General features: G+C 38.5%; 1 protein-coding gene across 1 annotated transcript in view; it reads right to left on the bottom strand.

Annotated features, from left to right (window-relative positions):
- The window catches only part of LOC107045700 (protein rhomboid), a 68,800-nt gene extending 55,147 nt beyond the window's left edge, over positions 1–13,653 (bottom strand). The window contains exons 1-2 of the mRNA XM_015268036.1: positions 13,113–13,653; positions 3,671–3,788 (exon numbers count right to left, since the gene is read on the bottom strand). Of these exons, the coding sequence (XP_015123522.1) occupies positions 3,671–3,788; positions 13,113–13,294 (300 nt within the window). The 5' untranslated portion in view covers positions 13,295–13,653. The remainder of the gene's footprint in view (positions 1–3,670; positions 3,789–13,112) is intronic.
- Between the last annotated feature and the right edge of the window lie 152 nt (positions 13,654–13,805).

A 13,805-nucleotide genomic window follows, 5' to 3' on the forward strand; every position in this document is an offset into this window, starting at 1 on the left:
GAGGGGGGGGGGATTATTTCTGCGATGCGATCAAACCGATTGCCCCGAAGAAATGACTCTGTTCGACGAAACGAGAGCAGACGTTCGTGGAACGCAGGGGGAGAGTTACGCAGATAAAGTCCCGAGTGGAATGCGAACACCAGAGTGTTTAACCCTGTGCTTGTATTTTTTTTGTGTGCCTCACTTTTATGCGGCAACGACTCGATAATTATGGTGAATATAGGGAGAGTAATGTGGAGGCGATGAGGAGCAGGAGCAGGAGGGAGGAGAAATTATGGACGATGGGACACGCAATCGACAGAATTGTGTGGGCACGAAAATGCATATAGGGGATTGGATTAAAGGGGAGAGTACTCATGATCGTTATGAATAATGAGAGTACGTTCGTGTTTCCATCGGCGATAAATTAATTATTGATCAATTAAAATGTCTTAATTAAATTGTCACGAGTGTCTCTGATTTTTTTTTGTCGACTGGTAAAACGAAGTTCCCCTTTTTAATTGATTTTTGGTGTTGGAATTGTTGGAATTTCTTGGTCGAAAGGCAGGGTATACATTTTTTCCGATTCTGGCACGCATAGTCTGCCTAGTGTCCCTCGGGGCTCGTGTTGGCTCCAGTAGAATCGATTGCCCAGCGAAAAGTCACCCCCATGGGAAAACTTAACGATAACGCATCTCTCTTAGATTACAACTGTATGTACAACTTTATATACCCCTGTGTGCGTTATCATTTCACCCTTTTTTCAACTGGAGAAGTGAGACAAAATGTACGACCCGCGTTCAGGGTAACGAGGCTCGTCGTGTGCCGGCCCTGAAACTTTTATGGCGTCTAGCAGCAGGTGCTCACTTCCTTCACTCTCTCTTCTTCTGTTTTCGTTCGGTTATTTCTCTCAATCTCTCTCGTTCGCTTGCGTATAAGTAATCTTCGCAAAACGATCTCGATCGAACTGTAATGACGAAATGCGCACTCACAGAGAGTTTAATACAAGTGCAGAAATGAACACTCATCTTCTTACTCGTTTTTATCTTTGAGATACTTTTCAAGTTCTTATGACTCTTTTATTTGTCTCTAACTGACGAGGGAAGGACAATTTTTTCACTCCCTCGTAAATGTCAAATAGTTTTTCCAATGCATCATGATAAAATGGAAATTCTTATCACTTACGGCAACTGTTCATGAGGTAATAATCCAAGTTTTCTTCTGTAATTGAATCAGTCTGCCTCCAGTAATAAAAGTAAACAGTTTCTGTGTGGAATGAACAAAATGTATCAAGTCCCGAACAATGGAGAAATGATTAAATTATTTAATTTGGTGAAAGTCTTGTGCCCTTTGCAACCCAGAATAATAAAATTCTCCTAGAAAATTGATGAAACTAAGAGTATATCCCCCTAAATTGAATTTAATATAATTTTTGTTCTCCCCGCTTTCACGAAATATAAAGGAACACGAGTAACACGGACGCAGTAACGAAGCAAAGGGGTGTCTAATGTCGTTTTCTGTATAACGAGGTTAGTTGACTCGGCAACTAGTTAGGATAGAGTAAAGGATAGAGAAGCATGTCCTTTTTACTCCCCCCCCCCTCCCGCACACTCTTACTCACTTACTCCTTCTCACTGTCCAGCGTGTGTTACGTGATTCTCTATAGACACAGAGAGAATTAAGGAGGAATGGAATAGAGGATAGACAGAGATGGGTAGGAAGGGAGATGATAGCAACGTCTTGGTAATATCAGGTAATATCCAACTAACTCCTTGTGCCTTATCGTACTGTCTCGTTTCGGTGTCTCGATATAGGGCTTTTCTCTCTTGGGTCATGGGGAGTATTACGATAGGACACGGATGGATCTTGTCCTGACACCATTTACGATCTACGTACATTCTATGGATTAATGTTAAATCATTGGACACAATGATTAAACAAAAGCGAAGGAATATTTTTTCTCAGACATACTGTTATAAATTTTGGGTCCACTAAATCATTGAATTTACAGTAAAATGTAAAATTTCATGATTTTTCCCCCTATTTCATCAATTTAATCTCGGAAATGAAGATAACATGCAGTCTGACAAATTATCCGTTGTAATACCCCAAGATCTTCAAAATTATCGAATATTTCCCGAGTTTTATTGTGTTGCAACGTCGAGGGATGATTTGTCTGCAAAACTCATCCCGATCGCTGAAACGCAGGGAAACTTGAGGGAAATATCCCATGAATTTCGAAGGTCGAGGGGTATTCGGAGGAGAATTTCCTCAAAAATTTAATTTTTTGATGAATTTTTTTCCCCCTCTGCTTATTAGTTGTTAGCATTGCTAATGGTGACCGCATAATGGTCTAAGAAAGGAGATTTTTAAATAAATTTATCTGAGCAATTGAAAACTTTAAAAATGAGAATTTCCTTCCTCCTGGGTTCGACCAATCAGAGTGCAGTGGTCGAGGTCACGTGGCACTTTACACGAACATCTCATAGAAGTAAAAAAAAATGGTTAATCTTGTTATCGATTTCTCGTAAAGAGTTTTGGCCAAACCGACTCATTTTTAATAATTCTTTTTCTCAAATCAAATCAACACAACTTCCCACAATTTTTTTTCATGAATTGAAATATCAAAACCAGAAAGAACAATTGACAGGCAACTGTGGAATTATCATTTTGGTAATTCACTAGTAGCCTGGTGAATTATCAAAAAAAAAACCGACGTGAAAGTACCACGTGACCTCGAATACTGCGCTCTAATTGGGCGAACCGAGGAAGGAGGAAATTCGCGATGACATTTCATTAAAAGAATGTTTAGGTACTCAATTCTAGTCCGATATTCCGATATTCATTTTTAAATCATTCATGGATAAAACTATTCTTCCATTCATCTAATCATATTTATTTTTCATTCCCTCTCTATATTTATATCGAATCCCGAGTATCTTCATTTTCCCGTTTTCCACCAAGAAAATACAGCGTATACTTTACTTCCATTGTCCCCTCGTAATTCACTCCGGAATAAAAGTTTATGGTTTTCTGTTTGCTCGTGATCCACCCGACGTAAACATTACTATAGAAGAAAATAAACGAAAATACATCTAATGGGATGAACAGAATAAAAGAGTAGAAGATAAATCAGTAGTTATAGGTTGTACATCCATCCATATACAGGATAATACAGCCGAACGTAATAGTAGTTGCTTTATAAATTAATATTGCAATCACCACTGGAAAATTAATTCACGCCACCATTATCATTAATTTAGGTTTATACCGTACAGTAGTGAGAGGGACATTTATAGATGAGGCTAGAGAGGGTAGAAAGAACACGAGGAATCGGACCGACTAAAGTCCAGTGCGTCCCTGGCTTTATGATTGTTCTGTGATTAATTATTATTATTATTATTTGGATAGCCGAAATACTGGCCACCAAACGCGACACACAAATGTGTGACTATTCCACTCGGCTTATATTTCCCTTCATTATCGCCAGTATTATTATGCTCTTTCAATTATTCATATCACAAGACAGAGAGACAATGAGAAATATAATTTTTTTTAAATTTTCATATAATTGACGTTTCTGCGCTATTAAATTATTCAATAAGCAGAGGATAATTAAGCCCACATTTTACAAACTGATTTTCTCTCCATTTTGTTCTCTACACAATTACGCGTTTTTCATTCAGCTTACCTCGACCAGCGTAATAAGGATAATGAATAGCGGAGGTGGGCAACACGTGTAGTGATCCGCATAATATTTTCGGTCCCGTTCCTCGGTGAGGAATTCATCGCCGATCATGCGGACCATCCTGTGGACAGAGAAAAACGAACAAAAATTAATTAGTTTCAGCCACAATTAATTAACCTGCCCCGCTGCAATTCACTGAATAAAAGAGGGAGGGGGGAGAAAGTGGATTTATTTCAACCAGTCATGGGTTTTGCGTTCTATGGAAATGGCAAAAGCGGGGAGATACTGCTTCATTGTTACAGTTTCAAATGAAAGTATTCATTAAATATTCCATTAAACTGTTCAGAATAATTTTGAATTTATCTTTACCTCTTAAATCCCGAATAATCAATACCCATTGTACTGACAAAAAGAACGATCTAAACCGTGGAAATCCCTCGGAAAAAATTTAAAAAATACTAAACCACAGAAACTCTTTAACGAGCCCTCGTCACTCTCTTCCTCGCCTCAGTGAAATTAAATTAACAGAAAAAAGAGAGGGCGAGAAGACCTTTGAAAATTAATTAACGCCAGCGACGTAACGAGGTTGCATAGGAAATTGTGTCGAGCGTGTTAGTACACTCTTCATCCTCCTTTTATCGACAGGAAAACTTTTAATGTTGGCTTTTGCTCTAACCACATGCACTTTTCAATACAAGTCGTTTCAACTAGGAAAAACTTTGTGATTGTTGCCACAAGAAACGATAACTCAACTATTAAAATTCATAACCTAAAGCATAGAAAATTATAATTACAAAAAAATGAATGTCATTCAACTGAAATATGTAATTGATACCGGCGGATTCCTTTCCATACTAACAAAAGTATGTTAATCCAGCATTATTATTTTTATTCCAACTCAAAAAAGCACATCGCATTATATCCACTCGACTTGGCTTTTTATTTTTAAAAATCCTCCTTCATTATTTTTCATTCCGTTTCAATTCGATAGAAATGAGAGAAACCAGTGGTGGTGGGTAACACGACCGTAGGAACAATGGCAACAGGCCTGTCACTGGTTCTCCGGATGGCGAGTTGGTATAAGTGCGAAAAAGAGATAATAATTCCATTGTCTCCAACTTCCATGGCTACTTCATTTATACCCCTTTCCATATTTTAACTTAAAAACTATATCAATGATAAAATAGGGTTGGCAATTGTCTTCTCTCCCTTACACCAACCCTTTTTGTGCGATACGCGGGATCTATAGGGTATCCAGGAAGCCCCGAGACCACGCAGTGTAACTAACTTGTGAAGTCAACAATATCCACAGAGCTACGGCTAACCGCAAAGGACACTCTCGCCTATCGATCCAGTACCCTTCTCCCAACTTTTCGTACAAACTCTGTTGCCCCGCACGTTGCTATCCGAGTCGAAAAATTGGTCGTTTTGAGTCTTTCTCGTATCTTCAAAAGCGACGATTCCTTTTGTTCTCGGATTTTTTTTCCGGGTTTTCGGGAACGATTTTAGTTTTTCATGTTTTCACCACTTTATGGAAATTTTATTCTAGAGTTGGAAAATTTCGCTCATCAGTGACACTTGGAATTTTTTTTAATAATATTGAAATAAATATTACATTGACAACATTTTACTGAGAAAATCCATTATGACGTAGATATGATACATCTGTCATGAAATCGTCGATCTTAAAAAATTTGTAAATCATCCATTTTTTGGAAAGAAAAATCATTTTCAATGAAAAATCATTAAACGTGATACTAGCAAAACAAATTCCGTAAGTTTTTAATGATGCAGCCAAGATGTATCTTCAAATTGTTATCTCCAACACTCAGCCCGGAACCAGTAAACTCTAATGGTGAAGGAACCACCATAAAATGGTCCCTGGAAATGGAGGGGTACCTACCTCATTCTTTTTCGGGGGTTTTCCCTTTTTTTGTTGAAAAGAAGTAGGAGCGTGAGGATCGCAAGGGAGAGGGGGTTAGATACAATTCCCATGCAACTAACTATGGTATTTGAACGAAACTATAGTAAAGAAAAACTACCAGGAGGCTCACTATTCAGCTAACTACAGCACGGAGTGCTCCGTTGCTTTCTGTTATCATTTCGTTTTGTTTTTCTGAGTGTTTTATAAAATATCTACGATTGCATTGTCAAAAGATGAAAAAATATCCCTAGTGAGGCGTATGTTGCAAAAGGATTAGAATGAGAATGCTGAATTCGATCAACGTGAAAGGCACGGAAGTACTGCAAAACCTACGGCTTCAGAGTATCAAAATTGAGAGGTGAGTATCTGAGAATATCAATTAATAGTTTTTTAATTGATGTAATTAGTGAATTCTACAAATTCAAAGAGCTTCTACACGACTGATCGATAGTTATTGAACCTATCGATTTGCATTATTTATATAATTATTCATTACTCAGTTTTTCCTAAAGAACTATAAAAGTTAAATGGTGCGAATGGATAAAATACCAAAACTTCTGAATAAATCAAGAATGTATTGATTTGCTACTTGAAGACTCGTTCAAAATGTCGAAATTACAGCCTCTATAGTTCACCAGTTAATGAGGCTTCCATTTTTTGCATTCCCTATTGACTTTCATGAAAAATCAGATTTTTGTATCATCATCTGTGTCACTGTAGTAGTATTCGAATTTCAAAAATTCTTCTCACGGATTTTCCACATAGAAACTGATACAGAAAAACAGTTGGAATAGCTCTATGGATTTTAAACTAAAATTTTGCCAGACATTGATGCTAAGAATTGAGAAAGATTCTTAAATATTATTTTATTTTTACTTTTGATTTGGACTATTCATTCACTTTTGCCTTAAAAAACGTTACCATGAGACTAACTTTGGACCATGAGACGAAACTCACAATTGAGAAACGAAAATTGTATAATTAACACAACGACACAATTGAATTCAATCTGTCAGTTTGACGAGGGGTTAATTCGACTGCATGTTTTGTTTTTTATATAGCAACTACCAGAGAAAATTATCAAAAAATTATCAGTTGAAAACCCTGTAGCTTGTACCACGTGATGTCGAATGGGCCAATTATATTGCCCGATATTTGGGTTGGAAAAATAATCAGTTGAAAACCCTGTAGGTTGTACCACGTGACGTCGAATGGTGGAATTCTATTGGCTGAAATTTGGATGGGAAAAATTCTCACAGTTAAATGGATAAATCAAATATTTTTAATTCATATGTATAATTTATTTTTTATTAACAAATGCGCGCGGGACCCCTCCCCCTTCCCAGAACCACCGAGCACCGACCATAAAAATTAGACAAGGACAGACGTACTGACCGATATCCCCAAAAATGAAGACTATAGAGCGACCGAAGGACGATCGGTGTCGCTCCAAACGTCAATAAACAGGAATGATTTTTGTCTTTTCCAAATCTTCCTCGGTCTTCATGAGTCCAATAACTAGGGGAGGGTAGGGCAAAATGGACCGCAGGGCAAAACGGACCACTGGCAAAAAATTAGTATTTTTTTCCCTCAAATTAGGAACACTGAATGTGTTGAATTGAAAATGAGTTTCTTGGATCGTAACCGTCACAGGGGTTTTATAGACGAGTGTCGTTGAACCGCAATTTGATGAGATTTCCTAATCACCTCAAACCACAAATGACTTTGAATTTTTTGTTTTTGCTTCCTTTCCGAAACAAAAACAAAAATGACCAATTTTCTGTCGGTGGTCCGTTTTGCCCGCCTAGTCCGTTTTGGCCTACCCTCCCCTACAACATCGGAGCGATATTCGAACGACTCTTGTCGTCCTCATTTTTATGGCCATCAAGGATGAGACAACTGTGATCTTCCCCGTGTCTTCCGGTGTCGTTAACGATATATTGAAAAATTGGAGCGACTTTGAAGACGCAAGGAAGATTCGGAATGATCAATTTTTCTAATCGAGTATTGCTTCCGCTCGTGAGGAAACGGGAGGGAGACTCCACAGTAAACACACGGATCATATTTTAAGACATAAAAGGCAAAAACCCACACTCGTACTTCACTTTCACCACTGGATATTCATTAACTAGGGCTCTAAAAATAAATAATTTGTGAAATAAAAAAAAATAAGCTGTGAGATCCCGTTTCACGATTATGTCGTGTTCCCTCCCTGTGAAAACACGCGAATACACATCCAAGTTTTTGCCTTTGAAGCCATAAAAACGTAAAAAAAAAGTGGCAATTTTTTTTATTAATTTTAATTGACCCCGTTGCATTAATTTATCTCTTTATATTCTTTCCACTTCCCCATATTGGAACATAAATAACTAACAGATGACATTTTTGTCGTTTATTATTAGAGGAATTGGGAACAAACTCGCAGATTGCAATAGAGGTGGAAATTCATGTGTATTGTTTCAGAAAAGTTTCGAGGGCTAATTTATGGGTATGTTTAATAGTAGTTGATGAGATCTCGTGGAAAATCGTTTGAATACTGGATGAATATAAATTATGAAAATTCAGTACCATCTTCTTGTTGCAATCAATTTCTAATCATTGAATTAAATTTGAAAATCTCACCAATCTTGCAAATATAAAACCTCTAAAATATTTTTTATTTATTTTTTTATTTTTTCTATTTCATTGGTTTTATCGAAGTAATTCTCGATTTGAAACCCCTCCTCTAGCCTGCCTCCCCTCCTTTTCTTTTCCTCTCATTGTTATCTGCGGTATCATGGCCGTCTTACTCTTAGCTGTGCCCCATTCGAGCTAGGACTGCACGGGAAATCATGTAAAACCCCAGTCGCACAGCTGGCCGATTGTGCAGTGCCCTAATATATCGATCTGTCACACTGACTAGATGGAGACACTAGGCCGCCACACCGTACCTACCGCCCGCAATGTTTTGTGCGAACGAGGTGTTCCTAAGCGGTCACCCATCCAAGTATTAACCCAGCTCAATACTGCTTAGCTTGGATGTCCGCCGGAGCAACACCTCACCCACCAAACCATTACAGTCGGTACCTCTAAAATATTTGAATCATATTTTATCAAAAGACCATATGAAAATTATATTTATAGTTATTCATTAGTCAGCATACAAGATGAATATTGATCATGAGTATGATCAATGGCAATACTTGACATTCATTACGAGCTGACTTAATGCCGTTCAGTGATGCCGCGAGACGAGATGAAACGGGAAACTGCATCTTCTCGTCTCGTCTCGTATCGAAATACGAGAACAATTTCTTCTCTCGTCTCGTCGAGAATTGAGAGATTTTCTCGTCCTGTCTCGTCTCTAAAATCCAATTTGTATGGAAAAAAATACACAGCGGGGCAGACAGGGTGAGGCTCTCTCGACTCTCGTCTCGCCTCTCGTTTCTCTCGTTTTCGATCGGCTATTCTCGTCTCGTCTCGTCATGTCTCGTTTCTCTCACGTTTCGTGGCATCACTAATGACGTTAAAAAAACCCAATTATTTCTATTCAACAATCACCTCGAATCCTTTAATTTCACTCAAGCAAAGGAAGAAAAAATGCATATCCTTTGCCTTATCCTAATTGGAAAAAACGAACAAGCAACAGGAATTTTCGATAAGATTGTTCGATTTTTCAAGGACTCTCTTCAGAATTTAATTATTAATCATTGAATTTAATTCAATCTCACAAAACTTCTAGTTCCAAACTACTTGATATGTCTCAACTCAACTCCACTCAATCGATAAAAAAAAGAAAAAATTCACGAAAGCCTTTCAACAATAGTTAAATATTGTATGTTTCGTCTATGATGATCCGATATTTCATTACTAACCACTAAATTAAATTTTGAAAATTTCCAAATCCTCCAAATGACTCGTAATATCTTAAGAAAAATAAACAAAATTTGCAAAAGCCGTTCAGTAACAGAATAAAAATTGTATTTTCCTTTTAAAATATTCCGACATTTCACAGAGATTCTCTTTATCCACCGGGTTGAATTTACTATTAATGAAACTCCCTGAGATTGAAAAAAAAAGATAAGAGGGTGAAGATAACGAGGAAACGTCTGGAATAGCCAGGCCGTGATAACAGCAGATTCATTGTCATTTGTTCCATGGGTTATAACCGTACTATAAAATCCGACACTGCACATTTGAGGAGTGCAATTAGTGTATGGATTACGGAGGCGTGTGTTGGATACGGGGGATAGGGTTTGCGTGTAGTACAGGAGAAACGGAGAATAGGAGGGAGAGAAAATACAAGGGATCAGTATGATAGTAGTAGGGTAGGAGTGCGCGGTTCACCATACGGACCGTACATCATTGTCGAGGCTCGTATATACGATTTTGGCTGTTGCCCACCCACAGGTTAGCGCGCTTTCGTAGCTGTCGTTATGCCGGAGGAGTGTGAGTCAAACCACGCCACAGATTCCATACCCACTTTAACGATTCCAACTTCACAATACCCGTCGTACGTGGAATTTGCAAATCTACACAATGGTTTATCGTCATTAAATTAAATCCCAGAGGGTCAAGAGAAGCTTAGCAAGATCAATTGAACATTTATAGGAAATATTCGTCCCTCATTCAATCACTCCAATTGCCAAAATTAATTAAATCGATTAATTGATACTCCAAATAATGTTGAATTTAATGAGACCTTTCGATGATGTTGAACACTCAATTCCAACTGGCCTGCACATAATAGCTACAAGTACACTCAGAGAAACACGAAACGAGCATCGAAAGTACTATCGAGACGTTGTTGGGGCAAAGAGAGCAAGTGGCGGGGGGGATGCGCCCCGAGAGAACTCAATTCCAATTCCCTTCCTCCCATCTTTCAACTGCTCCATTCCCGCTTATACCCTCCGCCTTCAAGACTGGGCCCCAACCCCAGTCGCCTCGTTAGCGCCGGTAATTGTCACTTGTTAGGTGCCAACTTGACATCCTCCTCAGTACCTATTCTACAGTCCGTATCTCCTCATCCACCGGCTTGGCTTTGCACACCGCAGTCTATATACTTTTGAGTTTAAAACCACAGAGAGACGGTCCGACATGAATCAGCCGAGAGTCTACCAGCATGAAATTTTCCAACAAGTCAACGTAAATTGTGAATAAAATTGAGTGTATCAAGTTTACTGTTTAGTTAGTATTAATACAGAGGTAAATTTAGTTTTCAGCTGATGGAGGGATGGACAGAATCGAATTAACACTCAATTATTTTCATTAAAGACTTTGAAATTGTTTCGCAAATCATAATTCTCGAGTTGAGCGAGATTGGTTGGTTTCTAATATGATTACTCTAATCCCAGTGATGAATTCAGTCAATTAAAAGTGGAATTGGTCCAACATATGCTTTTAATGGGAAAGAAAATAAAATTTTGAGGACTGTTCAGCAGTAATTTTCAGATGAGTGTCAGTAAATTGGATTTAGAGGGCAAAATGATGAAAATTCAAATTGAATTAAAAATTCAATAGAATTCCAAATTTCCCTGGATTTCCAATTAATTAAGAAGTCAAGAATACATTCACCTGAATCTTCTTTATTTATATTGATTTTCGTTGAATAATTGAACTGCAATTACTAGTTTTGATTGATTTATGCATCCTATAATTGTAAATTTTCAAGCACGTAATTCATTGAAATTTCAGTGGAACTGTTATTTGATTAACATTTGCACGAAGAGTACCGAAAATTCCAGCCAAAAATTTTGAACAGTGTATATTGGGAATAAAATCCACGAACTCTAGTTCCCTCTTTTTATCTCTAATTTAATTCCCCGATAATGAAACAATGGTATCACATTATTTGATTATTCTAAAATTACTCATTGCTGTTATACCGACCGCAAAGGGAATAAAACTCAAAAATGTACCCTCAGAGTGCGCACACACAATATCATTTTGTAATGTAATAATTTAATTTATAATACATCAATCCTTTAATGGGCGAATTGAATTTTAAACATTTTAAGCATCAAAAGGGCTCAGTAAACTGAGAGATGGTGAAATAATTGAATAACCTCATTCGGCTATACAATTTCCCTTCGCTCTGTCCATTGTAATAAAATTAAAAATAAATTTGCATTACAAATATTGGGAAAAGTTTAAATACAATTTCTCCTCCCTGAAATTTTGTTGTTTCAGTACCGCAATAGGTGAGTACAATGGATCTCTGAAGAGTAAAAATATGGAAATTCGTGGAGGCGCGTCGAGGTACCACCGAGAGAAGCCACTTTTCCTCAGCTCCAGTGGTACAATCTCAATTCTCCATCCCCTTTCTTGATAAAGACTACTCCATACGACTCGGAGAGAAACTTTTTTCCCCCTTGGAAGATGAGTTTCGTATTTTTCTTCCACTGGGTACTCCATCTCTTTCAATATGCCGAAGGAGAAAATGTATTCGATATTATGGTATTGAAAACGAGCGAGATTAATCCCAGACACTCGTATTACGTTATTTGTGTATCGACGAGTTTTTAGAATTTCACTGTACCGCGGCCTTGACAGTAGATCGTCGATGGCTTGAGTAAAAGGAGGTAAAGAACCGGTGGAAGAGAGAACGGGGGGAAAAATATAATTCCTCTAGCGTCCGGAAATAAATACAAGTCTCGTCGGAGGACGTTGGCGATCAAGCGTAGCATTACAATCTGTAACGGTATACACGGATCGATGATGCGTCACCCCCACGGTGGCTATTCTCTCTTGTCTGTCTTTCTCGCTTGATTCGAAATTGTCTCATACATACGCGCCAGTGACATAGAAAATATAATCCCACGGACTCATTCCTGGTCACTTGTAACGGCCAAGGAATATTAACCAGAATGCTGGAGAGAATTATGGTGCGAGTGATTCCGTAATTTTGCAATTTCGCAGGAGAAGAGTGAAAAAAATATGCTATGCAAATATACAAGATTGAAATGCCTTGTTCACGAGGGTCGTTCTATAATCCTGCCAACAAACTGATAGAGTATACACAACGTTTCCTGGTACTCTGGAAATAGAGAGGAGTTTCACCGGCGTACACATCGCCCGCCGCCGTTGCACACACAGCGTCTCGACGGGAGAAAACAACAACACGTGCTTTTATGACAAAATCCGGTGTGCAAACATGGATTCGTAAACTATTTAGAGTTTGTGGCTATTTGAATTATTTTTAAAACAATCTGTGCTGTGTTCTGTGAAGTCCCACAATCACCAGGAAATACCGTTTTTATTTGATTCGTCTTCGACGAGACACAACTGTCAAAAGTATTTTCAGTGTTACTTCATCATTTTTCTTTCAATTTCATCCAATTGTATCCAATGGGTGTACGGAGATTTAATGAAGACTGTTTATTAACGTTTGACAGGTGATAAAATTCGATTTTCACCGATGGGAAAACATACATTGACATCGAACAACCGAAAAAATCACTCGCATTTTCGAATGAACCTGTCACTTCAATATTAAACTTTCCGTCAACTGTTTCATAAAATTTTAACAATGATAATATTTACATGATCGACGTGTGCTGGGGTCTGCTATGCTCCCCTCCATATGCAGGTGTTACAGTTGTGGTGATGGCACCGTTGCGAGTTAATCCTGGTGCCGGTCTCGCACTAGTCGCAATTGTTCTCGTCGATTGACCGCGGGTATCCTTGAGTATTTTTTTAGCGCTTAGTGGCGTTGTCACGCACATTATTGACGCCACCTTTTTCACAACTTCCCACACTTTATAATCGTTCCACCATCGGAGCTGATCCCCACACAATTGCGAATTTATCGCAAAAACGAATAAATAATAAGAACCAAAACACAAACACGATAACTCCTAGGTGAAACCAAAGTGATGATTGTTATTCTCCTGTTTATTTTTAATTCCAATGTCCGCCGAGTTGAGTGATGTTTTCATTTATTTATTTATTTATTCATTCACGGGTTATATAGGGCTTATAGAGGCACGGAGAGTGATGCCCGACATTCGAATTGCTGAATGTTTGCCGTGCGAGTGCGCGCGTGACGTTTATCGCACACGTCCCTTCTCGCAGGGCGCCACGGGCTTACTGAGTGACCGAGTGACTGACCGAGTGACTCCGTCCTGAGACGAGAGCAGCCACGAGCCTTCGGCGGGCGTGGGTGTACACGCGCTCACACGTGGTGGGGGAAGACTGGCGCTTTGGGATTGGACTGCGGCGGGGGTGAATGCGTCT

This window comes from Diachasma alloeum, unplaced genomic scaffold, assembly GCF_001412515.2.
Source record: "Diachasma alloeum isolate Michigan unplaced genomic scaffold, Dall2.0 Dall_scaffold_00181, whole genome shotgun sequence".
NCBI lineage: Eukaryota > Metazoa > Arthropoda > Insecta > Hymenoptera > Braconidae > Diachasma > Diachasma alloeum.